We start from the raw sequence: 27,986 nt of genomic DNA, 5'->3' as shown, positions 1-27,986 counted from the left end.
AAACTGCTCATTAATATTCACTCATATATTTTTGATCCAGACGGACCCAAACGAACAGAACCGTGCAACTACAGTATTTTGCGTCTCTGAACTGGAAAGCGCTGTCTGTAATTATCTTGTTTTATTACAGCATAAAATAAAACTTTCCACAACATTTGAACTGCTTTAAGATAACCCTGTGTGCAATAAGCGTGGAAGAACACGCCTGAGAAATCAGCCGACTGCTGATAGCACTGACTGAATTAAGACTCAACACCCACTGGTGGGTTTGCAGCCATAAAGTTTAAATTAATCCCAGAGTTTCCCCACCAGTGACAAAATTATATATGGGGTAAGAGTCACAACAATTTTCCAAAATGTTTTTATAGCCTTGTAATACTTTTTGTGTTTTCATTGTTTTTAAGAAGCAACAAAGTGGCTGATGACTAAAAGTTGAAGCGTTCTTCAAGTTTGACTTCCAAGGACAGAGGCTTGTTTGAAAGACAGTGCTTTTAGCGTAGCATGGCTCCTACCACTGCTTCTTCTCCACACACTGCAGATACATAAATCTTTGAAGAGCTGCAACCTGCGTCACACAACACACTCCCAGCACTGAGGTTGTCCCACCCAGTTGGCGTGCAAGAAGAGATGGGCTAATCAGAGACACTCCAGGGCACCCGAGGTCTCAAGGTCTAGGACTGGGTGTGCATGTAAGTAGGTGGAGTTCCGCCAGGGTTACATACAGCAACATGCAGCTCTGCTGCAGGCAATCCATCAAGTCTCTTTAATACACACCCATACAGTGGCCTTGAGAAGACAAAGACACCTCCAAGGAAGAGGTCGAGGTGACATTGCTCCAGAAAATCATAATTCTAATTATGGTGTGATTTTGAACCATTAAGTCACCAAAAATGCTGAGAATAGCAGCATCTCACGGTTTTCATTAAAGGTGGATCAGCTGCTTTATCCAGATTATCTCTGTGATTTAATGGATTCTTCTCTGACATACGCCCAACCCTATGATCCAGCTACTAACCAACAGTCAGATAAATAAACCGACGCTGGTGAAAAAGTTCGCAAGATATAAAACATCATTTTTATTGATGATTATATTTTTGTACTACAAATAAGAATTTACAAAGTAAATTCAACCAGTCGATGTTTGAGTTCTGGAATGAAATGAAATACTTTCCATCATTAAATTAATTTGTAAGTTAAATGTGTTAAATAGTCGATGAAATCAAAAGCAGCCTCAATAATGTCAAGTCTTTATTGATATGTTTCATACAGCAATACATAATAACAGTAAAGAGAATAGCATGTCAACTACATTCAATCCCTATGCCTTTAACACGAATAAAGACGTAATAATGAGAACAGTAACACACCACTGAACAGAGTCATACACGTCACACACGTGGCCAGAAAAGATGCTGGTGTTTTAAGGCATTTTACAACCTATAGTGTTTCTTCTATGTCTAATTATTGATTGTTGATTTTGCATTAATGACATACTTTATTCAGAATATGCTTGTTTCGTTGACATGAAGTGTTTTCCATTGTGCATTCAGAAAGATTTGGCAGTGCTGTAGAAGTTGCAGTGACATTTTGCATTCGTGCACCAAAAAAAGCGGCTTTGTTTTACAGTGTAGATTAAAAAATATTTGCACTCATGAACCATTTGCCCATTGTTTAATCTGAGTACTACTTAAAGCTGCTTAAGGTTATTATTTTTCACTTGCTTTATTGTCCAATTTGCTGCTTATCAAATAAATCCGGTTACAATAGGCCACAATGTCGAGGTGAAAATCCACTCGCAACTGAACTGAAATACTAGATCACAATCCTTATGCAGTAAGTAATCTGTACAAATGATAGCTTTCAGTTTGATTTCTGTGAGTGCAGTTTGTCAGGGCAAGGATCACCATGAGCAGCAGCAGAGTGAGATAGTTGTGTAAATGTTGGCAGTACACAGGCAGAAAATCAAGCTACAAGTCTCTCAAACTGAGGGATCTCTAGTGGTGAGGTCGTACTACAACAGACATTTTAATCAGTCATGGCCACAGTTCAGAAGAATGAGGTCAAGTTGTTTCAAACACATAATGGTCTGGCAGCTTCTGTCTATTCTTGGTAGAGCGCTTAAAGGCTCAAAGGCCTCCTTGGGCACATGATAGATGGTGTGAAGCTGATGGGTCATACAGAACCTTCAACATTGTGTTTCTGCATTTGGGTATTTCTTCTCCCTGGATCCCTGCATTGTGCGTTGATGAATTATGTCTTTTTTGGGCGCCTAAAAGCGGATCTTGTCTTTTTGTGTCCTCATAGCATCAGCAGAAGAAAAGTCTCATCCTAAAAAATAGATCTACAAGTGTAGTTTTCAAATCTAAGCTACAAGCTAACAAGCACATGTCTATCAGCATTATCAATAAGAATGAAAAGCACAGTGCTTGATGATGCTCAGCAATGCCACACAACAAAATTTGCCTCGAATGATCTGTTGGCTGATGGATTTCATGCAAGCATGACATCTATGTAAATCGTGCAAATGCTCTTCAATTCAGTTATGCGTTTTACATTACATTTAAATCTCGTTGGGATGTTTTCAAAGTTAGCTGGTGCTCCATTGAGGATGTTCATCATTCTCCACACATCAGACCTGACTTGACCAAAGTCAAGCAACTGATGCACTGAAGCGATCAGAATTATTGTGCAAGAGGATAGTAAAGTAGACATTTTTCTTAAGAAGTTTATTTTCAGCAAAGAGGCTCAACATAACGGCTCAGCAAGAAGATCATGTATGAATATTTATTTTACCTGCTCTCCTATGTCTGCAGACTGTGCTTCCTTTCTAAGCCGATGCAGAAGGAGTAACCGACACCAGCCGATGTGTTTTAAATCTATTGCACACGTGTGCTTCTATTGAAAAGTGTTGAGAGTAACAGTTTGTGATAAGAGTGAATGTCCGGAGTTATTACCATCTGTGTTTCAGCATCACGTACTGATATATAAGAGAAGATAGTGTGGATATATACTGTATATTGAACGACCATACATCTTGTACGAGATTTGACCTAAGTGCTTCTTATCAGATGTGTGAGAAAGAGATTTGGTTTACTGTGGTTTCCTAAAGTGTTGGTTCTGTTGAGCTAGAATGGATTTCCTTTAGGGAAAACATGGAGGGTGGGCGGGGGGGGGGTTGGGGGTAAACCCGCATAAAACAACCATCCAGATCCCACACTCTACACACTTGTGCACACCCAACACACAACACTTCAGATAGAAACTAACACAATCGTACTATGCTTATTATAAATGGCAAAGGCCGAGCTGCCCCCTACAATCCCAACAAGTGTTTAAGTGTAAAGGCTTAGGGTTTGTTTTAGGATGGGATGTAAAGAGAGGGGAGGGTTTACAGGGTAAAAGGGAAGCTTCAGGGTTCCATAACAGGCTTACAGTCGGCTCCTAGTTTTTCTGGATGCTGGGAACATCGGCGGGATCTTGCTGCTTCTCCGTCTTCTTAGTAGTGATCACTGTCTCCTCGTAAACTTCACGCTGGGCCATCTTGGCTCCAGACTTGCCCTGCTGCTGATCTTCATCCTTGCCCTCCTTCTTGGAGCCCCTGCTGGCGCTGGTGTAAGCACGTGACTGGTAGCTGTAGCTCTGCCCACCTCCCGCGGTCAAGGAGGGGCTGGAATAGCTGATCCCTGACCCAATTCGGGTCTCCTCGCCTTCGAGTAGTTTCCTATGAAAGGAGTTGGGGACGACACAAATGATAAAGGACAGGAACAGCAATAGATAGCAGAGTGGAATCTTCTTGATCTTAATCCTGTGAGTAGTTGTGATACCTGTAAGCTGCTATTTCTATATCCAGTGCCATCTTGACATTCAGCAGATCCTGATACTCCCTCAGATGACGAGCCATCTCGCTCTTGGTGGTTCTCAGCTCGTTCTCCAGCTCAGCCATGCTATCCTAAAAAAAGAAAGAAAGAAAAAGCATGCAAGATCATTAAAAAGGTTTCATAGTTTTCATTTTCAAAGAATTTTAATAACACTGACAACATTAGTTCCAATAAATAATGCAGTGCCTTCACAAAGACCTCTGTCATCCTAATGTTAACCTGCGTAGCTGGAGATTCGTGTTAATGAACATGAGGTTAAATGTTTCTACTAAAAAAACATCTTCTCAGTTGAGAGGCTGGAGCAGGAGCATTGCTATCGAAACAAAAGCGTTCAATATGAACGCGCAGTGGGCGTTGTCGGATGCAGCTGCTGCTCTCTGTCCCAGGGGAGCGCGTTCCAGCACCAAGGACAGATCCTGACGCACGGCCGCTGCTCCTGGTACAATTATTACAGATCTGACGTTCACGTTTTAAAAACAGTTGGTTAATTTCTATAAATGGGTATGAAATTGTGATTTTATTTTATTTTTTTACTGTTCTGTCTTTTTATAGCAATCGTTAATTTGCGATTACCTGGTAGTGTCCAATCTCCGCGTTGTGCCTGTCCTCCATCTCCCGCAGCTGCTTCTCCAGACTCTCGTTGGTTCCCCTCAGACTTTCTATCTCAATGGTCTTGGACTGCAGTTGCCTCCTGAACTCGTTCATCTCCTCCCTACTGGTTCGGATAACCTCATTACTCCTGGTGGCCTGCTCAGATAAGTCGGCAAACTTGGTCTTGTACCACTCCTCGGCGGATTGTAGGTTCTTGGACGCCATGGACTCGTACTGGCCTCGAATTTCCTTAAGGGCGGAGGTGAGATCCGGTTTGGACACCTCCATCTCCACAGACACCTGGGCAGCCTGGATCATGTCCATCAGCTCCGCCACTTCCTCCTCGTGCACTTTCCTGAGGAAGTTGATCTCATCCAGCAGAGATTCCACCTTCTTCTCCAGGTCCAGGCGCACCATGGTGGCATCATCCACATCTTTCTTAAAAGCCTTGAGGGTGGCCTCCGCGTCCTCTCGGGCACGGAACTCCTCCTCGTATTTGCCCCTGAGCTTCTGCAGGTCGTCTTCAATATTATCTCTCTCGATCACAAGCTGGGACTTCTCACCATTCAGCTCTTCCAGCTGGGAGCGCAGTTCGCGGATCTCTTGCTGGTAAAGCTCCGCCAGACGGGACGGCTCGGTCTGCCGCTGGCGCAGCGCGGTCAACTCCGTCTCCAGCACTTTGTTGTGCTGCTCCAAGTTGCGCACTTTCTCGATAAACATCGCAAAGCGGTCATTGAGACCCTGCATTTGCTCCTTCTCATTGGTGCGGATGATTTTGAACTCATTGTTGAGGATGCTGCTCTGTGTCACGTCGAAAGTCTCCAGCGGCATGGACGAGAAGGTGCGGCCAGACTTTCGGTTATGCGAACCCAGGGATGAGACGTTACTCCGGGATGAGGAGTACCGGTAGCCTCCTCCCCCCCGCGAGGACATGCCCCCCGCTGTCCGCGATGGAGAGGACGCGTAACGGGGAGAATCCCCGAAAATCTTCCGGTAGGAAGAGGAGGAATAGATTTCAGATCCGTAGCTCATCTTGGCTGGTATGGAGACAGAGGGGAGAAGTGGGCGCGTCTCCTTTATATAGGGGGACTAGCCCAATCACGCAGTGATGCCCGACGGCAGCATCCGGATTCATGCGCTCCCTGGATCGTCAACAATAGATATGAAACTGAATGCTGGTTATTGTGGCAGAGATGATTTCCTTTGCTGTAAATTTACCTCTAAGATCCCTGACGTTAATCCAGATGTACGCAGTTAACACCTTTAAACACCTGTTATATTGCGAGGAGATGGAACGGTTCCATTTGGCGCAGTGGTGTTGCGTCACTGATGGCTTGTTGCACGTTCACTTGGATAAGTAAAAAAAAAATAAATAAAATAAAATTGTTCTTTCAAAACAAAATATTTGGTTTTGAGCTCTGTGTTGGTGTTAAGGAGTCAAAGAAAACACTGCAAACCCAAATGTCTCCATCCTGAATGAAAATTCCCATCAAGCGCAAAACGGGGATTTCATGACGACGTACTTAATTTCACAACACATTTATTTCCTCTGAAACATAAAAATTCTCCTCCATGTCTGTGTTTTTTCCTAATACATATAAAATGTTTTATGCACTAAAGTGTGTACAGAATTCGTACAGGTGGGCGCAGCAACCATCAGCCGCTATGTAGATCGGCTGGGCTCTGTAAGAGCTGAATCTTAGTAAAAGAAAACATGTCTTAATTTATATATAAAGTCAACTTCAGATGTGTTATTTTTTTTATATTTATTTAGTGTGTATTTACAGCTGTTTTGTTCAACACGTCCAACACGGACGGGCCTTTGCTGCCCTCTGCTGTCAGACTGGGGCACACCTCAAACTGTAGTTACAGTACCTACTGTATATACAGTGGTTATTAACACAGTACTGTATTTGCTATATCTGTAGGTCTACTGTACTCCTTTACAGAAAGTACTGTTACATTTTGTACTCCATTATTTTGCAGGTGAAATTGGTGCTTCCTTTGGCCACAGTCAATGCTAAATGTATCAAACACAGTAGGTATTTAATTTAATTTAATTTTTAATTTTAATATACTGTTTTGATCCCTGAAGGGAAATTAAGAATTTTACCCAACAACAATTTTGAAATTTTGCACACTGACAAATAATCAAACAGTCTGGGATTTTTATGGTAGCTTTATTTTAACACTGAGAGATAGAAAAAAAGAAAATCCACAAAATTACATAATTTTTAAAATTAATTATTTTTAGTGAAATAAGTAATTGATTTCCCACAAAGCATGGGTAATGTTGGCTTCCACAGACCGTTGATATACTCCTAATCTCAGTGAAGCCCTTACCTGTCCCTGTCCCAAATTGTCATCTGTAATAAAAGGCCACCTCAGTGACAGACTTAGTGACACTCCAACACCACCATGGACAAGACTATAGAGCTGTTTAAAGATGTCAGGGACAAAATTGTTGACCTACACAAGGCCATTGCAGGTCATCTAATGATCCAGTAATCCAATAATAGTCGATTCCTGATCCCGCCCAGTCATTTCGGAGTGTGAGCTGATAGTGGGAGGCATCAGCTCACACCGTCAGGTCACACTCTGAAGTGGCACTGCCAATGCGTCCTTGAGCAAGGCGCTGTCCCCTTTACAAGTTGCTCAATGCTCATTAAGGGCGCAACATGAAGAAGCTGTCCGGCACTCTACCTCCCCCTCACTGTATGCCTACAGCACAGGCCCCCTGTGTGTGTTTGTGTTTTAAAGGGCCTGTACACACTAATATGCATGTGTGTGATTACTAACCTTGTGCTAGAGTGAACTTCTAATTTCCCTTCGGGGACTATTAAAGTATACGTAATAAAAAGAAATTGAATAAAATGTGTCACAGAGCTAAAGCTATGAGCGTTTAAACACCAGCCTCAAAACCTTCAAGATTTGGAGATGATCTACAGAGAGCAGAGGACTAAAATGACTAGTAAGCAACCACAAGAAACATCTGACTGCAATGCTTGTCATCAAGGGTTTTGCCACCCAGTGTTAAATCGTGTCTGGTCCAGAGGTATCAAACTCATTTTCACCTAGGGCCGCATCAGCATAATGGCTGTCCTCAAAGGGCCGGATGTAACTTATAAATGTAACTAAATGTAACTCAATTTAGTGTAAAATAAATAAATAAATATATAAATAAATATATAAATATATAAACTTTATGACTCATAAAGAAAAAAACACACAAATATCAAGCATGTTTATCAACACGTCTTCGATGTGGAGCTGTTATACGTCAGAAAGTAGGCAGTTTAAACTCCGTCCATTCTGTGTACATGTAGACATGGGTCACACACACTGACATCACAGGGGTTTTCATCGCAGGGAGACGACCCCTGAATAGAAAAACTTCAGTTACAGTGTCCACACGACAACGCAGATCCGGCGTTTTCAAAAAACTTTCACTTTGGCCAACGTTTTTGTCTGCGTTGTCGTGTGGACGAAAGGCGTAACCACAACAAAAAGCCTCGCTGCCCGGTGCCTTACGCCATATTGTTCATGTGATTCCTTCTGGAAGATGCGCCGTGATTGGTTAGGTGATTGATTGACAGGTAGTGGATGGAGTTAAAAAGCGTGACAGTGTGAGGTTTTCAAAATCCAAATCCAAATGATTATCACATAAAGCAAAATCAAAAATGCATGAGAAGGCCAGAAAACCATAAAAACAAACAAAAGCCACAAGGAAAATAATACAACCCAGACATGGAGAAAAAGAGAAGGAACAGATGTGTGAAAGCAGGAGACTAAAGGAAAGTCTAGAGATGGGAGCACGATGAGGGAAAGACAACAACCTAATGCGCAGGGAATAGATACTGAAGAGAAGCAGAGAATGCACAGGAAAGAGACATAAAAATCCTAAAATGAAGTGACAAAAATGAAGTGCTTAATCTAAAAATATTCCAAAATAAAACAGGAAACGGCCAAACACAAAACCCAGGGCCATGACACAATAAGATATAACAGTAAAATGTTAATAACATTCTAAAACTAATATAATTAAACAATGTCCCATTAAATAATTTTGCATTAATTGGGATATTTGAATGCTATTTGAATCATTCCTAACATTCTGTTCATAATGCTCCTGTATGTTTAGATGATTTACTGTGAAGTACATCTGTTCCTCTTTCCTCAGAGGTCGTTTGCTATCTTACAGTCTTTAATAGATTATAGAGCAATGCTGGGTTAGAGAACCCAATTGTCTGTCAACCAGTTTGACTTTCATTCCAGCTACATATTTTCTATAGTAGAGTTGGTGACTGAGCAGCATGTACTGGAGCGTAATCTTATTGATAAACGTCTTCTTATTTTTTTTCCCACCACAACCGGTTCACAACATTAATGTGATATTTTTTTGGTACTCCTTCAAAATTATGGGCATTTTGATTACCCTAGAAAAGGTGTCTCAGTTGCGCAGAGGCTTTCTGGTTAAAACTGTCAACCTTCTAAGACAATGATAAAAATGTAGTTAAAATGGTATTTCGACTTCAACATTCTTACACTGTCACATATCACTCTATTGTCACATAATAACTGCATAAAACAGGATGATGACAGGTTCACAGTTTTTTTTTTGCCATTAATGTTTAGTTAACTTAAATAATTAAATATTTTTATGAGCACAGTGCTGCAGCCCGGATAAATCACCGCAGTGCTCTTCAAACTGCTGATGGTCCAACTGCAGTTAAATTAAATCTCGCAACAACACAAATGGATGCAATCCATTTAAGCGCATCTGTATCTTGATGTAATCATTTCAACACAGGGGTAGACTTTGGAGTCACGTGTTTGAGAAATGACGACATGTAGCCCCGCCCCCTGTTGACCGACAGGGCGAGGCTCCGCCCCCTGAATGTCTCGCAACAACAGCTGGCAGCGCGGAGGAAGAGAGGGAGAGCAGACGGAGAGAGAAGGAGCGCAGAGCCGCCGCTTGACTTCACTACGCATCACCGCTTTTTGTGAGAAAACACACGTCAGCCACTTCCTCCACGTTTTACTCAGCTCCTGGCGCATGCGCAGATCAGCGGACGGTGTGGCAGCTTCGTTAGGGGACTCGTAGGTGAGTACACGGAGACGGAAGAAGCTGGACGCAGCGGTGTGTGGGTGATCTAGTGTTCGTTTCAAAGCCAAGCTAACCCGTTAGCCTCGCCTTGAACACTTTTGGCTTTCCTCTTCATCAGTGTCAGACACTGAAGAAGAGGACAGAGAGGCTGTTTGTGTCGTAAGCTAGCTTTACAGTTTAGCAAAATAACATGACCTCGTTAGCACCACGTCAACCGTGCGGTAATGGTCTGTGTACCGCTTCCTCTTGAAGACGCTTTAAGTAGCTTAAGGTCATTTTCCCACATCGTTGGCTGTGTTGGATAGTCCTACAGATGTTTAGCAGTGTTTTTAGATTTATTTATTTATTTATTTAATCTTCTCAAACCAGAGTTCTGTAATGGACCCAGTTTAGGTCATCCAGATCCCAATGGACCCAGTTTAGGTCATCCAGATCCCAGTGGACCCAGTTTGGGTCATTCAGATCCCAGTGGACCCAGTTTGGGTCATTCAGATCCCAGTGGACCCAGTTTTGGGCCATTCAGATTTCAGTGGAACCAGTTTAGGTCATCATGAGATTTTTTAAAAAAGAAGTCTTTTTTTCTCCGGTCAAGCTGTCAAATCACCCTTGATGACTTTTTTGTTGTTGCTGTGATTCAGTGTTGGTGGCCCCGTTGACACGTTTCTTCCCCCTCACTCATTTGCATTATGTGGCTGCACCAAGAACAAGACAGCTGACCTCTGCCTTTCCTTCCAGCCTCTGCTGTGATATTAGCAGATGAACAGTGTCTGACATGAGAGGAACAAAACATGCGATTCTTTCCATTTACGTCACACGGCAGAGACAATGTTTACATTTCACTGAGATGGAAATGAATGAGGCCTGAAGCAGATGTGATTTGTCTTGTGTGGCCTGCGTCTGTGACCTGATGCATTATCCAAACAAGGATTCATGTAACTACTTTATTCTGTAAATATAGCCTCGCAGATTGACCCATCTTGTTTTCACAGGGCTTGGATTCGTTGCTGTCAGCTTTTGTTTTCTGACTTTGTGACTGTGCCGTATGTTTGTGTGACAGACTGTATGACATGGTAGATTACTCATTTGCTTTGGTCTGGGTAATGAACCTCTAATTTGCTGTTTTAGAAGAGCGTGAGAAATTCCCTAATTGATAGGTGGTGATTACATTTCTAAAAGATTGATGATTCACTCAACAGTAGTCATGGACAGTTATTTGTTATTTTTTTCCTCTTAGCAAACAAAAGCCTCTAAAGATGACGACTTCGTGGAGCGACAGACTGCAGAACTATGCAGACTTGCCTGCAAATATGGACGGCCTGGCAATGAAGAAATACAGAAGAGAGCCATATCACAGGTAAGATACACAGTATTCCTAATTTTCTGAAATGATATCCAAGTGGGAGACCTGAGTTTTTCATGTCATCAGTTGAGTGACCAGACTAAAGAATGTATGCTCCTGTTGTCTCTTGAATATAAATGAGGATTCCAGTGGAGGAGTTGGAACAGTGGAGCCATCGGCCTCCGTCCGAGCCCAGTTCCATCAGTACTATTAGCTGGTGAAAAGTCCTATTGGTGCCGATTATTCCACCAAGGAAGGTTGATGTCTGTTCTTCCTATTTACATATAAAATCTAAAAAAAAAGTTGGTTAAACTGTTTTGGTTTTTTTTGGTTTTTTTAACCTTAAACCCATGATTTGTTTAATTTTAGTCAGTCAAATTTTGGCTCCATGAGACTTTTTGGAAACCATCGAATACATCCACGCCTCAGCTTTGTTAGTCAAACAGGCCCGTCAAAAGAACGACTTCTGTCAGATGATTTACATAATTTTATACATATGATGCAACCAAAAGCTGAAATTCTCCAGATCTGTGAATGACAACTGAAATGTTTCCAGCTCCACCTGATGAGTCGAGCTTTCAAAAAAGAAAGGAAAAAAGCCTGTTAGCATGCTATCCTCACTTCACTTCTTGTGGCATTGCAGTGTGTGTGTGTGTGTGTGTGTGTGTGTGTGTGTGTGTGTGTGTGATATGGATCTGCCTCATGTGCCCATGATGACACTCATTCTGGTTTGATGGCGTGATTTTACATGCAGTCATGACTTGCTCGTGGTTTTTTGACTGTTATGAAACATTTTTCTGTCTCTTCGCACAATGTACCCGGACACTAATAGTTCTGGGTGTGTACATTTAAAACTTGTAATTGTTTCAAAGGTATAATCACACCCACCTTATTTACTACATTCCTAGATGCACCTGTTCCTGCTTCTGCTGATTTGAAGCTCCCAGCATTCATGCTGGCTGATATCTGGTGTGATGAATTATTCCTTGCTCTAACAGAAAGTGATCTCCCTGCCGTCCTCTCACTTTGTGATGTCATAAGCAGCGCCATGATCTGTTAGCCCTGTGTTTACGGCGTCACCCTCCATCCATTCCATGTGTTCAGGAAAACAGATGCCGGCGATCTCACATGCAAAGATAATAAAAGTCCCAACAGTTGTGGCTCCAACTATCGCTCTGATTAATGAAAGTCATCCAGAGCCGTTCAGTCGCCGCTTTTCTTTTTTCTTTGGAAGTGACCATTTCAGGCGACCTTTTATTTATCTCCCAGACACACAAAGACCACTCCTTCGAACTAAGAGCTGAAACAATGCAGCCGGATAGTGAGCTGTGCCTTACATAGCAGAGAGCTGACGACTCTGCCCAGCATAGATACACTTTTTTATCGCCGGGACTTTAATCACTGTCTTTGAGAGATTAGGGAGCAGTGGAAAAAATCTGACCGTCGTACAGCTGTGCCTGGATGAGCAGCAGTTGTATTCTGTTCAATGTGAGGTGCGGCCCCAACGAGTTGTTTGGGGCAAGTCGCTGGGGCCAAAGTCGAGGCTGAGTCTAATAAGCGAGTCATCTCCACCCATTGTCAATATGCTCCCTGGAGATGTACAGTAAGTTGTGCCTCATGGCTCCTTTACTGCCCTCACTGGAAAAAGCTGCTGCTTGCTCAGTGATAACAACTAACAGAGCCAATGTACTGTGTGTAGACAAGACTAATAAAGTGACTACTTAGTGTTAAATAAAATTTAATCCTGACAGTAAAATAAGTCAATGCTTGAATATTTGAATCATGTGTTTCCTCCCACAAGTTCCTGAATATGAAAAATTCACATTTTTGGATTTTTAAGTCGGTCAGTTTGGCTGACTTGATTTTTCAATCAGCTTGTGAAATCTCAGTTTGAAGTCTTACATTTGCACATACATTATCTGAATGTTTTTTCACACCAGATTTAATCATAATTTCACAGTTTCCTGCTATCTGCTTTTAATATTTACCTAGAAATCTGCGTTTTCTTCTAAAAGAGGAAGTGAACTCATTTTGCGAGGGTTCTGTCGTGGAAATTTCTGTAATGAAGGCAATCACAAGGAACTGTCTTTGAAGATTTTGTTTTAGTTTGCTGAAGCGGAAAGTGGGTGAGAGATGCAAGTCAACCTGCGGCTGGGTTGTATGTCTCACCGAATCATAATTCAGTGAGTGATCATTTTTATACGGGAGAGAGATATGCAAAACAAAGCACTCCCTATGAAAGAAACAATACTTTATCAGATATGTCCGGTTGGAAAGGTGAGGGAGGAAGCTCCTCATGGCCCCTGGCTTTGGAGACTAGTAGGTAAGATAAAAACATGAGAGAAGTGGACAGTTTTAATGAATGACATACAAACGTGAAAGACAGTATTCTTCTGTGGAGACAGTCATTGAAATTTGTCCATCACAGTTTGCGCCGCATCAGACGCCCGCCTGGTAAGCAGCTGGAGGCGCGCTCCGTTCCACCTGACTTGTGATGTTTCTGGATGTCTTTGAGGACCCGCAAACATCACGCTGCGCAACAACAACCCTGACCGACAACACCACAACAAAACAACAGAGAATGACGCGGAATAGCCACAATCATTTTTGCAACAAGTCAGAAAATGTCTGAATGGCAAGAAAGCAAACAGAGGGAGAGAGAGAGAGTGAGGGGGTGGTGGTGGTGGGGGGGTGCTTTGTTTGCAGACCAGTGCTGCCCTGTTACTGGAGCAGGTTGGATCAACACGGAGTCAAACCGAGGCTTAATTTTGTGCAGAATGCATCGGCAGGCATCCGCTGGGTTACGATCTAAATGGGAACTTGTTCACTACGGATCCGCTTCCAGGTATTCAACGGTTGATGTGGATGATGACGAAGATGAGGCAGTCATCATCACTACTTAAGCTTGTTTCTGAGTGAGGTTTCCTGGTTTTGAATCACAGTGGGAAAAATGTTTTTTCCTTTTGTTGATTTTTGTTGTATGTATATCTAGGTTGAATAAATATTTATTTGCTGTGGAAATAGGGAGCAGCAAGTTGAAGAAGATAAGCTGTCTAGGTTTAAGCCAAGTGAAGTTACCAGTGTGTGTGTGTTCTGTGGAAATTGTGTCAACCTGGTTATGTCAACACTACCACGGTGAACCCGTACTGGAGCAGGATTTCTGAGTCAGCACAGCAGACCTGTTTCCTGGAGGGTAGTTAGTGGGTTTTAACATCCACCGGTTAAGAGTTCAGTTTGACTTCCTGTTAACCCAAAAATGTGTTGGATGAGTTTGTTCACTGTGATGTTGCAGAGTCATATAATCGTACAGTAATTCAAACAGTTGCTGTTGCAGTAATTAATGTCAACGTTTTATTCGGGACTGATTTAAAGTGATCTAACTTGTTGTTGCTGTGAATTCTATTCACGTAACCAGGTGTGTTAGTTATGTGTGGTTAAAGTACACCATAATCCATACCAATGAGTAGCTTACATGTCTCCACACGTTAAAACTACCCTAAGTGATGATCGGCTAAATGACTTGTCCCAGCTTTACTTACATATGTCATTGTGTGTGTAATCGCGTCGGGAGTCATGTTAGCATCTTGGTGACTGAATGGACTCACAGTGGCCCAAAATCTGGGATCTAATAGATGAAACAGCACAAATGAGTGTTTGCTGCAGATAGCGGTGTCCTTCTTTGAGTCTGTCCGAATGAACACTTAACTGCCTGAAACATCCCAACTAAAACATTTATCTTGTGCTCTGCAGAGTGTTTGTGAACAGAAGCTTGGCAATGGAGAAAATCAAATGCTTTGGCTTCGATATGGACTACACTTTAGCAGGTAAGTTGACAAAGCGATGCTATAATCACATTCTTCTCATTCATACATACAGCACATCTTCAGTTTAAATGGTTTGTCATATTAATCCAACAATAAATCTAAGGAAATAAAGTTAATTCCTACTTAATTTGTAGATAGATATATTCTTTCTCCTGTCAAAACAGCAACGTGGAAGAAAGTATCCTGATGTTGTGTTCAGTGACTCAGCTCCAGCTTTTTGGTCTTTCTGCCTCTATAAATAAATCCGCCCTGACTTTCAAAAGCAGGTCACGTTTATTTGTCGAAGTCACCAGTGATGACTCCTTTAGGAACGGGGATCATTTGTAGTCCCCCCCTGGCTCTGAACCCCTATCCTTCTTCGGTGTGCGGGAGATTTTACAGCCGCTCAGCTGTTGACATGACTCTCTTTATGGGAGCCTGTAGCTAAGTGTTAATGTTTGCTGGAAGAGTGGCTATCAGGTATCTATGGAGGGCGCTCAGCGTTTGACCACAGACGCGCTCCATCGACTCCTGGGAGCTCATGCTGTCGCAGGGCGGCTGCCGCTGCTCAACCACAGCACCCTGGCAGATTGCATTGTTTGTTTTTACTAGGGGGGGTGAGTGCGGTGAACACTGATCATTCAGCATTAAAAATATTAAAAAATATCCCCTTTTTTGACTGACTGGTGCCTCAAGCATCAATCGGTGCCAGTGGTCGCCTGGCCTGTCAGACGAGTGAACCAAGAGCTGGATGCGTTTTTAATTTGAGTCTTAAAACATTCACACTGAATGTTCCTCAGGGAGATCTGCCTGTTCTATTGCTAAAAATTAGTTTAATTCTGGAAACTCATAAAACCCTCTGAAAGCAAATTTGCAATTCTTCAATTCATTGTTTCAAAAAGCTACGAACAGTACGAAAAAGGAATAATGGTAATGTTACCAGGTGTAAGTAAGTGGGTGTGGTTTGATAGGATCAGAGGTACCTATGTTTTTCTTTTTAAATATTAATACTTTTCCACCTGAACACAGTCTAGTCTAAACCTGTTGTCGGGGTGAGGGGCTTAAAATCCTGCTCAGGGTTAAGGGTTTCAATTCAATTGTTTAGTTTTAGGATTGCTGTTGTTCATCCAGTTTCACTCCACCATTAAATATTTCTTTTCAAATCATTGTTCAAATCATGATGGTTTTCAAAACACAACAAGAGCAGTCATTTTAGGCATTAAGTTTATTAGAGATCAAACATCACGATTGCTCCTGTTCATTGATAAATGCTACATTCAGAACACGTTACAACTTTAATGGTAATGCTGATGGCTGAAATATTGACAGATATTGCAGGTTGAGGAAATGCGTCACACGTTTTGAATTGCTCTCCGTGACCGGAGCAGATTTGTACGGAACCACGTTGCTACATCTGCTCTTTGTGCCAGCAATAAAAGAGCTGCACAAAATGTTGCTCAAACTCCTACGTGGGCCAGAGAGCACTGAGAACGGTTGGCCCTACTTTCTAAAAATTTTTTTTTAAATCTGGGCTGTCGGTCCCTGAGGGTTTGCTCATGTTTTCTCAACTTATTACAACATGAGTGATTGTGTCATAAATTTGTCGCAAGTGTCTCAACAGCTTCACGTAAAATAAGATGGTGTGTTGGCTTCTGACATCGGTGTCTCTGTGTGAGACAGACCGGATGATTTTTAGATTTAGTGGTCTGCATGAAGGGGGGAGCAGGTTGTTTACATTGTGTGTTTGTGTGTGTGTGTGTGTGTGTGTGTGTGTGTGTGTGTGTGTGTGTGTCGAGGGGGGGTGTCTGTTACATGTGGGTCTGCGGTGACCCTTTTTATAAACTAGAGAGAAACCACACACCTCAGCGATTGGAGCAGAGGGGGTATAACTATCTGACAGCAGGTTCTCAGAGGGACAAATTAACAGATCTCTGTTCACCTCAGCTCTGAGTATGTGGTCATACGTGAGTGTGTGCATGCGCTAGTGTGTGATTGTGTGTGTGCGTACCAACACGTAACGACGGTGCGAGAAATGTGAGACAGGCTTTTAAGCAGGGAGCGAGGAACCCCCGTAAAGCAGAAGCACCCGAGTCAAGGATGCCACGAAAGGCGGCTTCACAACAACAACAACAACTCTTCTCCATGTTTGAATTGCAGTTGTGTTATTTATTTTATTACTTGCATAATTCATCCAGTTACTAAAATATTCAACCTCTGTTGAACGTTGCTCCCGTTTTGAGTTTGAGTGGAAAACAGATTTATGAATCACAAGATTTCAAAAGTGAAATGACGTGGAGAGTGTTGGAGAGATTGGAGTCTAAGGCTTTAATTTTTGTTTATGTAGTCATTAACATTTAAAATATAAGGTTTTATTAAATTTTTAAAAATGCATTCTATGATATAGAGTCTGTATTAACATTATGTTAGCATGTTTTTGTTTGAAAGCATATATTTAGTTTTACGTGTTGTTTCAAAAACATCAAACAATGAATGTTAGCATTCACTTTATCTGCTGATTGAAATCGTTGTAAAATCTGATTGGTTATGCCGGTGGTCAGCTGATTTACGAGGAGAAAGAGAACTGAATAAACGAACCTCTCCCTGCTTGAACTTTCACTGAATTCATTTCAAATGAAGCCTGGGGGTAATTTTATGTAATTATCATGTAATAAACAACCTTGCTTCACAGTTATGTGATAAAACTGATGGCTGAGTGATAAAATTTCACCGTAAATCACTTTTATGAGGCTAAACTGGGCTGTCATTTCATTTATCTTGTGTTACGTGAGCCACCCGTGACGTAAGAGAAGCACAGATCGACAGAAGGAGGTGAAGGTGTGAAGGTGTTGGGGTGTAGCAGGTCAGAGAAGTTCTCAGGACGGACGTCCCAAATGCTACACAGGTTACAGTTTTCAAACGCCAACCCCCAATCCGAGCAATATCATCCAGTTTCTCCCCCGGCAGTGCCCCCCCCCCCCTGTTGGGACTGTAGGCAACAACACAAGCGCATTCTCCATTTAGTATTTATAACATCTGACATATTCTTTCCCCAGTGTCAAATAGCATTGTAATCCTCTGCTAGACTTTTCTTAGCCTAGCATCAATCTGTGTTTTTATTTTCAGAGCCCTCAACACCTGGCTTTACTTTTGGCCCCAGGACGAATATCTGTCTGTAATGTGTGTGTGTGTGTGTGTGTGTGTGTGTGTGGGTGTGGGTGTGGGTGTGGTTGGGTGTTAGGGTGATCTCTGCAGGCTTGTTAGAGCTGTTACAGAAAGTTAGGTGATTTCTCATTCCGTCCCCTGATCCTGTTTCTTTGTGGATTTACATACAGAACATTGAGGTCCTGGTGGATCGATGCTTAAACAATACAACACACCTACACACACACACACACACACACACACGTTTCAAGTTTCAAGTTTATTTATTTTTATATAGCCCAGATTCACAAACAATGTCTCAAAGGGCTTTACAATCTGCACATGGACGATATCCCTCTGACCTTTGTGCACTGCAAGCAGTGCGACCCTCGCATCGGATAAGGAACAACACACACACACACACACACACACACACACACACACACACACACACAGTACACAATAGTGTTAGAACGGTCACATGTATGTGTTGTGTAACATGAGTGACCCCCACTGACTGCGTGTCACCACTAATAAAACTTTTAGGTTGCGACGACAGCTTCACCTTCAGGTCGGGCTGCTCCACTGTATACATAACACTGTTTTATGTAAATGTTACACAAACACGCTTTCCAATCCAATTCATTGCAGATAAAGCTGGAAGTTATCTTTGAAAGAGCAAAAAAAAAGTGTCTGGACTTGATTTCACCTTTTTTCTTGTCTTGGTTTATTATTTTTTGTACATGAAAATAAATTTTTTTATTCCCAAATTCATACGATGTTTAATAATTATTTATCAAGAGGACAACATTGTGAGTTATCGAAAGATATTCAGTCGTTAAGTTATTTTCGTTATTGACTATCATGTTTATTTGTCCAATTCATTGATTCATAGTTTCGGCTTCGAAAGAACTAAAAATGTCACTGTGTTTTATTTCTAGTGTACAAATCACCAGAGTACGAGTCTCTGGGCTTTGAGCTGACGGTGGAGCGACTGGTTTCCATCGGTTACCCTCAGGAGCTGCTCAGCTTCGTCTACGACCCGTCCTTCCCCACCAGGTCAGAGCAGTCGCACAGACACAATGAGTGATGAGGATGATGATGGCCGTAAGGCGATGTAGGTCTAGTCAAACACTGATCTGCTTTCTTCAGAGGCCTCGTGTTTGACACCATATACGGAAACCTGTTGAAGGTCGACGCCTATGGTAATATCCTGGTCTGCGTCCATGGATTCAACTTCCTCCGAGGGTGAGTGTTTCCAGCATTTGTACCCCTGTGAATGGATGAATTATTTCTGAACAGTATTGTACAATTTTATTGTGTGTGCTGAGTTAGCGTCCACATAACTTTAAACACATGAAAGAAGGAGAAAATGAAATATATCTTTTTTTTTTTTTCAGCCCAGAGATCCGTGAACGGTACCCAAACAAATTCATCCAGAGAGATGATACAGAGCGCTTTTATATCCTTAACACACTCTTCAACCTGCCTGGTAAGATCGAGGAGAATCCCATGGAAGTGTAAAGGAGAAATGAAATGAACTGTTCTTTCCTTTAAATCCTGATAATGATGGAATTAAAGTGATGTTCCCATCTAGGACCTTCACTACAGGATTGATGGAGCTGCTCCATTATCGATTTGTTTTTTGTTTTTCTCCACAGAGACCTACCTCCTAGCTTGCCTTGTGGATTTCTTCTCCAACTGTGACCGATACACAAGGTAAAGATCTGTTTGTCACTTTGCGTGTGACGCAACAAGGTTCTGGGCACCTTTTCTGTGACACAAAGATAAATGCAAGCCAACCTGGGTCAAGACCGAGCCCTACAGCATGGCAGGTTTCTCAACTGCTAATCGAAGCTAATTGTTAAAAAATGGGGGTCAATTTTGGGAACCCTTAACAATAATAATCACTTCTACTAATTGTAGAGAAGCATGGACTGAAAAATGTTCTCACTCTTTACAGAGGATTCAATTTGAATTAAAAATAATCTTTTTTTAATGTTTCCAGAAGTACAATTACCTGTAAATTTATTGAGAATGTGATCTGGAATGGCTGCATGTACTTTGTCCTCTGAAACCTGGTTGTTGGTCTTTTAGGGGAAGAATGCTTTCCTGTTTGGCTGGGGACCCCTCCAACAAGGGAAGGCTATCCCATTTAAAAGCAAACAGAAAAAAAAAAGTCATGTTTTTGAAAGCCTTCTTTAAAGACGTGGTCTCTCCGATGGCTGTGTACGTGTGTCTCTTTGCTCCTCTCCTCCAGCTGCGAAACCGGTTTCAAAAATGGGGACCTCTTCATGTCCTACAAGAGCATGTTCCAGGACGTCCGCGATGCCGTCGACTGGGTCCACTTCAAGGCAAGGCACCTCAATTGCACCATCAAGAAACACATGCATGCAAGTGTGTCAAAGCTGCATGTGCAGCAGCAATTAAAAGTACAGCAGTATCTTGAGGTGCAAGTTTAATTTGTTCCGTGACTGAGCTCATAAGTCAAAAATTTCCTCATTTAAAATAACTAAAGTCATTTAAATCTATTCCAGCCTTGTAAAAAATCCCTAATAACAAAAAACATATTTTTTATAACCCAATAGACACGCGTACTTTACTTGTGTGTAATTCATTTTACTGTATATAAGTTACGTAAACCATGATAAAGAATGAAAAGAAAGGCAAAAGTCACAAGAACACACGAGCTACGTCTTGACTCCAGCAATGAGAACGAGATCCGGTCTTAGCAGATGTTGTATCCATCGATCAACTAGCAGTGGCACGGCTCACGTCTTAGAATTTGGACAGAGTGACGGCTCGTATCTCGAATAACTTGTATGTCAAGCAGCTCGTATCTCCAGGTACTGCTGTACTTAAAAAGAACTTGCCCTGCAAGAGATGATGGCGATCTGAGATACCCTCCTACAACGTTGAGAAATGGATATTTACTGGCTTCATTGTGAACTCCTAAGCTTTTATCCACTAAAAGAAGTGAAAATCAGTCTTAACCGAGTGGTATTAAAACCCCCTAGTGTGTTATTATAGATCGTTTTGTCGTGTCTCCCATCACCCACTCCACGCTGCGCTCCATACAGAACAGAAGGTGAACTTCAGATAGTGGCTGTCCGGTCGCAACGACAAGTTAACCCGACTTTATTAGCATTCAAATAAGGCAATGTGATTTGTTTTTCCGACACGCTGTAGAAACTGTTAGTCTTGGAAACGATGAGTGAGATAATTACAAATATCAGTAAAGAGAAAGAAAACGGCCCGTCTTTCTGTCAAGGTGAGTAATTAGAAAATTACACTGTGAACAGAGCATCTCTGACTAACTGTACCCTCTAGCCTCACTGAGTTTTACACATGAACACGAGTGCCTTTGAAGTGGTGGGGGGGTCTTGTTTCCAGAGCATGCTTTTCACCATTTAAATCTCGTCTGACGTCTTGTGTCTCATCCTGTAGGGGACTCTGAAGGAGAAGACTGTTGAGAACCTGGAGAAGTATGTAGTGAAAGATGTAAGTTTTTTGTATTCATGAAGGGTGCTACAAGTGCACTGGGAACACACACACACTAACACACTCACACACAGTGTGACACATTTCGGCACTACTCTGTGAAGACGCTGCTTTGAAAAGATGCTTCAGCACTCAGCTCTTTTCTCTTTCCCTGTTCCCACCAGGGGAAACTGCCTCTGCTCCTCAGCCGAATGAATGAAGTTGCCAAGGTTTTCTTGGCGACGAACAGTGACTACAAATACACTGATGTGAGTACAGGCGTCCTATTATGGTAACAGTGTCCCTCCTTAGGGGTTAAAGGTCACAATGGTATTAAAAGAGGCTGATGATATTCTAGAGAGCCATTTCTTAGAATTCCTGCCCCTCCGTCAGCCTCACTAGGGCCTGAACTAACGTGTAGCTCTGCTGCGTAGGGTTTGACTCTTGGTCTGTGTTGTGTTCTCACAGAAAATCATGACCTACCTGTTTGACTTCCCCCATGGACCAAAGGTAAAACAGGTTTTCCCACCCCTTTAAATTGTTTTGAATAAGGAAATGCACATATGATGTCTGGCTGATGTGTGTGTGTGTGTGTGTTTGTACCAACCGCAGGGCGACATGTCCCACCGACCCTGGCAGTCCTACTTTGACCTTATCCTGGTGGACGCCAGGAAGCCGCTGTTCTTTGCCGAGGGAACGGTCCTGAGACAAGTCGACACGGTGGGCTGACACAGCTGCTGGAGACACAGCTTTGAAATACAGTATCCCTCTCGTATTTGCGTTTTAAGATGCCCGGCTGCGCAACATGGATTTGTAGTGGGTAGTCACGTGATACCATACGCGCATGCTATTGGCTGACAGCATCTGGAAGTGCGCTGCATTCGAGACTTATGGAAGGCAGCGCACTTCTGTGTATCAAAGAAACACCTAAAAGTACTTTAAACAATATCAGAGTGTGGGAAAAGGTAATACAGATAGAATGTGGTTTAATATCAGTATGGGGAGGGTTCATAAATGTTTAAATTACTCTAAATAATAAAATAAATAGTTTGTCGCTATATTGCGGGATCCATGGTGCACTGGTGTTGCGCCCGGAGTTTGCCCCGCCTCATGGGATAGGCAACCCACGCAAGCAGATGAACAAAACACTCACTCCCGTTCATGAAGGTCTTGAGTGCCCTCCAGATCAAATGCCAGTCTTTGTTTTTCCCAGGGTTCCTCTCTTCAAACTGATTGTTTCCTTTACATTTCAGACGACGGGACGTTTAAAGATAGGAACATACACGGGGCCTCTGCAGCATGGAATCGTCTACTCAGGAGGTAAAGCTGCCGTTACTTCTTTGATCTGCAATTCACTTTTCAGTTGGTGTGAACGATTTTCAGTCAGTAATGTTGGGTCTTTTTCCTTCAGGCTCCTCAGACATTGTCTGTGACCTCCTGGGGGCCAAGGGGAAGGACATAGTCTACATCGGGGACCATATCTTTGGAGACATACTCAAGTCCAAGAAACGTCAAGGCTGGAGGACCTTCTTGGTCATACCGGAACTGGCTCAGGAGCTGCATGTGTGGACCGACAAGAGCTGTGAGTCTGTAGACTGTCACCGCTCTGCCTCCAAGTACACTTATTTGTTTGTGGTGTTTTCCATGTACTGTAATCTGGATCACTACAAAAGTCCACAGGGAGCTAACCTGAAGCAGCAGCTGCAAATTCAGACCTGGATATTTAGAAACTGTGGACCATAATTTCATATCAGGGGTGAATTAGCAGTCCTGTGAGCGGCAGCTTCTGTTAAATGATTCTTGACTTTGTCTGAGAGCTGAAAAGCTTGTCCACGACACTCCTCTGCTGCCATCTATAGTAGCTCGCTGGACCCAGCATTACCACACATCTGAACTCACACATGCAAATTCGGAATACAAATATTTCAACTCATCATCAGCAAAAGTCTGTTAGCACTCAGAACTCCTCTTTGTCGAGAGGTGAAATACGGACATTTAATGGGTAGTTATGAAGTCTATGCATGGTCATTTTCTTAATCTAGCTAATGTGTCGCTGTATATGTACTATAGTTGTTGCAACGGGGTCCACATTAGGTGGTGATTCACTCTCATGTCTTTTCCAGCGTTATTCGAGGAGCTGCAGGGCCTGGACATTTTCTTGGCAGAGCTCTACAAGTAAGTTCAGGCCTTTATCTTCTTTATCCCCTTCAGATCGATGAGCACACATACTCTTTGCTCTCTGCGCTAACAGCGTCATGCACGGGAGTTGAAACAGAACAAACAGGGTAAAGTCTAAAGGGTCATCCCCCCGCTGGCCGCCTGATAACGGGGTTTTGCTGAAGTTTTTTAAAGCCTGATGGTTTTCATTGATGCAATCATCTCTTCAATGAGTTAGCTCCCAACAGAGTGATGTCACATCTTGGCCTCCCCGCTCTCTTTTGTTCTCACCTTCTTTCTCTGTCCTTCTTCAGACATCTGGACAGTAGCAGCAATGAGAGACCAGACATCAGCACGCTTCAAAGAAGAGTCAAGGTAGAACCTACGGAGACCTGCCCACATGCTTTAACCCCGGATTCCTTAATTATCAATTCCTATGGTTTACAATATGTTTAATTATTAACTAATTATTAAAAATAATCCACATTAACATACAGCCCCAACAGTCCACCTGGACCACAGCTGTACAAGTACAATTAAATTTATTAAAGAGAATTTCATTACACAGAATGGATGCTGCCTATGCTTTCAGAGCCAATGCCAACTTAAATATTAAAGCTCCTTATCAAAATGTCAAATGAGCAGCAGAACAGAGGTTTGGTTTGTGGCCCTGACACAAAATTTCCTTTACATCCAATGAGCTCACCCGTCAACTGATCTCTCTTTCACTCCCTGAAACAAAGCTGGAGATCTATGTTAGTCGTATGAGTTACTAAAAATAATAGTAAATGTTTCTTTAACTTTTTTTAATGGCTGCTTAGTTGAAGTGAAGTGTTCTTGAGGATCCCTGAAAATGGTTTCAAATTCCCACAACCTTTGTAATTTTCTATGTTCACAGGCGGATATAAGAAGTAATGAAGAGGAACTATTTTGAATGCTATAAACTCCTCCTGATATATCAGTGCTCCTGTTGTGTTTTTTAAGGGTCACCAATTTCCTCTCATTCTCCCCTTTCAGAAAGTGACCCACGACATGGACATGTGCTACGGCATGATGGGAAGTCTTTTCCGCAGCGGCTCCAGACAGACCTTGTTTGCCTCCCAAGTGATGCGTTACGCCGACTTGTATGCAGCGTCCTTCATCAACCTGCTGTACTACCCCTTCAGCTACCTCTTCAGGGCTGCTCATGTGCTGGTGGGTGTCTGTGTGACAGTTTGCTTGTTGTATTTATCCTGTCTCTAAAACTCCTTGAACAAAGCCTTGTGCCAAAGGTCTTAGACTTTGACTTTTGCTCCTCCCTCCCAGATGCCCCACGAGTCCACTGTGGAACACGCCCACGTGGACATTGACACGGAATCGCCGCTAGCCACACGCAACCGCACCCACTGCAGCGACTGCAAGGACCTGGACTGTAAGCGCAACCAGCTGACACGCTCCTTCAGCGAGATCAAGCCCCCCAACCTGTTCCCCCAGACCCCTCAGGAGATCACACATTGCCACGATGAGGATGATGATGAGGAGGAGGAAGAGGAGGAGGAGGAAGAGGAGGAATAATTTTAATTATAATAAGAATAAGAGTAATAGGAAGAATAATAATAATAAGCTGTACATGGAGAGGAAAACCATGCTTCTGTTTTCCTGTCCCTGTTACGGTGTTCAGTTGCATCTCTTAAAGTGAAGGATGGAGAGAAACTTCTGTGTGCGTGTGTGTGTGTGTGTGTGTGCGCACGCGCGCGCATATCTTACACACACACACACACACACACACACACACACACAGACTGGAGATTTCTAAGGAAAGGAAACGTAAGATGGATCACATGATAACTGAGTGCATGCTCAGTCCTCAGTCCAGCGCTTCTGTCTAGAAAACAAACACGTTCTGGTTTTTATTTCATTTGATTGGTGTTTTATGTCCCCCGTCAGGCAGACGGAGCATCACACATCACCCTGCGTGTTTTATAAGCTAACTTGTAAGTCCTGCTGGTGCATGAGTTTGATGTAGTCGCATTTACAGGACATCCATCGAAGCGCTCAGTAGACTCGTTTCAACAGGCCTTGCTGAAGTATGCAAATTCTAATTCAGAACAACACTTTGCAGCCATAGTGTTGAAAATAGAAATGCACAAACTATATTAAAATATAGATTTTTATGCAGCATGGGAACAACATTCAATTATTTCTTCTGTTTAGTGTTATCTAGTTGTTGTCGAGCTAGAGGAGTGCTTTGTTCTAACCTGTATGTAAGGTGTGTGTTTCTGCAAAAGCAGCAACAAAGCCCCTCCCCCCACCCCCACCTTAAAAAAAAAGCAAAAAGCACAGCAGCACTGAAGCACAAGCTGGTGTCCAACCAGTAAATAAGCAGATGCAGTTTTTATTTGAGGTTTGGCTGAAAGAACGTGTGGTACACGAGTGATGAGAGTAAAGACTTGTAAACGTGTTATAAGCAGATATATGGAGCCTAATATGTGGTTGTTGTAGTTTTTTTTTTCCTCTGACGGTTGAACCTTGACCTTTAAAATTGACGGTTTGGGATGGATTTATTTCAGCAGGAGAGATCAGTTCAAGCAACTGATATGCGTGTGAAATATTATGCTGATTGCTTTGTTCTTGAATTTTTTCTTTCAAGCCTAGATCGTTGGCACCATCGTCCTCTGGGAATGAAGTCAACAGAGTGTTTAATGGTGTGTACAGTATTCTTCACTGTGAAGCAACCGTTTCAATATGTCATTGTTTCTATCTGTAACTGTCTCGGAATTCCCAGCAGCATTTGAACGTCACATGCCAACAAAGACTCGTTGATATAAAAGCTGTAAACATCAAAGTATTTCTTTATAGTGAATATATATAATATATATTTTGTTTCTTTTAATGTGCACTATTCTTTTAAATAAGCAACAATATGATGCTTGAAGACAGGCAGAGGTGTTTTTAACGTCCATAACTTGCATTCCCATCCACCTGTTTATATCAGCATTTTTAAATGCCACTGATTTGAAAACGTTGTCAATGTATTCATGAAGATGTTTTAACACATGGGTGAGGTGGGATGCTGGTGCAAAGAATCAATCAAGTTTTATTTATATAGCGCTTCATCATGGCAACAGACATTTCAAAGCGCTTTAACAGACAGAGAAACCCAACTGAACCCTCCAGAGCAAGCATAAGCGACAGTGGCGGATAAGACTGTAATCCTCTTCAAATGGATCGATGGAGGACATACAAATGCCAAAATGTACCTGCAAACCCGCAAAATGTTGATTCTAGATCCTGATTTGTTTTTACAACCAAGTCCTTTCTTCTTTAAATTTCCGGTGCACAGAGAAACCCTGAAAGCCTCTGCGCTCAGCTGCATGAAAAGAGCTGCCTGAATGTCCAGGATGGAGTTGTCATTGTTCTCCATCCAGTGTATTCAGTTTTTTAACTATTCTCACATTTTGTTTTAGTCTTGACATGTATCATTACCGTGTAACGGCTCATCCCGTTGATTCAGGCCAGAGCTAAAGGGAAGGAATATGCTGTCTAGTTTTTTTTCTTTTCTTTTCTTGTGTGGTTTGATGTGGCGTGTCATGAGGTGGAAGCGTTTAACTCTGTTGGATGAGTCGTTGACGACACCTTGTAGGACAGTAAGAAAGGAATCAGCTAATCTGTTTTCTGTTTTATATTTTTTAACAAATGAACAATTTGTATTCTACTTTTTTAGTTTTGTTTCGTTCAAACCAATCATTCTGAATATGCTACTCCAGACGGCTGTATCTCTACTGGATGAAGCTGATTTGCTTTGAATAATCATCATATGTATATTAGATTAACAAGCACCCGTTCTACAGGAGTAGATTTATTTCTTTGTGCACAGCATTTTAGGACAAGTGTTTTTCACTTTCATAGGACACAGAGAAAAAAACCTCATAAAATAAACCTTAGAATGAAGGGAAATGTGATCAGCATGTGTAGTACTGTAACACCAATGTTCCTTGTATTCAGCACCGTAGGGTTAATTTTTATTTTTGTAAGCTAGAGTTTACAAACTGTATGAACATTTCCATTTTTTGCTAACTTTTATACACTATGATAAAGTCTGATGCTCAGACTTTAAACTACAGCCATGTAAACAGTTAACAGCTCTTCAGAGTGAGGTTTTCATCAGCAACAAAACCACAAATCCTTTTTTTTATGCATATCGGTTCTCCTCTCAAAGTTTGTTTGTTTCCACATATTATCCTATAGAATGTACATTGAGATATATTAGCTACAAATGTAGAATAAAAATAGTTTTTCATAATTTCTTGTTCTGTTGATTTTATTCCAGGTTTCAGATTCAACGTGTGACTGGTGTTAACCTCTGCTAACAGCTGGATTAGGATCATGTTCATATTTCTGTTTTTGTCCACAAGCTATCCCACTTGTTGTAAATGAATTTGAAACTTCAGATTAATTTTGGCCTGAGGACTTTTGAAGGAGATCTTTTTTATGGATGTGGAAAGACTATA

At 42.1% G+C, this 27,986-nt stretch overlaps 2 protein-coding genes across 3 annotated transcripts; one reads left to right on the top strand and one right to left on the bottom strand.

The window, feature by feature from the left end:
* Window positions 1-1,266: 1,266 nt before the first annotated feature.
* On the bottom strand, window positions 1,267-5,513 carry inab (internexin neuronal intermediate filament protein, alpha b). The gene is made up of 3 exons (XM_068322038.1): window positions 4,452-5,513; window positions 3,825-3,949; window positions 1,267-3,721 (listed from the first exon to the last, which is right to left on the bottom strand). The coding sequence occupies exons 1-3, from the start codon at window positions 5,499-5,501 to the stop codon at window positions 3,442-3,444; spliced, it is 1,455 nt and encodes a 484-aa protein (XP_068178139.1). The 5' UTR covers window positions 5,502-5,513; the 3' UTR covers window positions 1,267-3,441.
* A 3,862-nt stretch (window positions 5,514-9,375) lies between these two features.
* nt5c2b (5'-nucleotidase, cytosolic IIb) lies at window positions 9,376-27,778 on the top strand. Of its 2 annotated transcripts, XM_068321247.1 has the most exons (18): window positions 9,376-9,573; window positions 10,811-10,930; window positions 14,666-14,739; window positions 18,801-18,918; window positions 19,012-19,107; window positions 19,260-19,351; window positions 19,521-19,578; window positions 20,120-20,213; window positions 21,307-21,360; window positions 21,525-21,608; window positions 21,808-21,849; window positions 21,952-22,059; window positions 22,593-22,659; window positions 22,751-22,921; window positions 23,463-23,514; window positions 23,811-23,871; window positions 24,514-24,690; window positions 24,802-27,778. In XM_068321247.1, exons 2-18 carry the CDS (start codon window positions 10,830-10,832, stop codon window positions 25,048-25,050), a joined length of 1,698 nt encoding a protein of 565 aa, XP_068177348.1. In that variant the 5' UTR covers window positions 9,376-9,573; window positions 10,811-10,829; the 3' UTR covers window positions 25,051-27,778. The 2 variants fall into 2 exon arrangements, with proteins under 2 accessions (XP_068177348.1, XP_068177349.1); XM_068321248.1 differs by lacking the exons at window positions 9,376-9,573; window positions 10,811-10,930 and adding an exon at window positions 13,627-13,760.
* Window positions 27,779-27,986: the final 208 nt, after the last annotated feature.

Source organism: Antennarius striatus, chromosome 8 (genome assembly GCF_040054535.1).
Source record: "Antennarius striatus isolate MH-2024 chromosome 8, ASM4005453v1, whole genome shotgun sequence".
In the NCBI taxonomy this organism is placed as follows: Eukaryota; Metazoa; Chordata; class Actinopteri; order Lophiiformes; family Antennariidae; genus Antennarius; species Antennarius striatus.
This window is presented reverse-complemented; position numbering and strand designations above follow the sequence as displayed.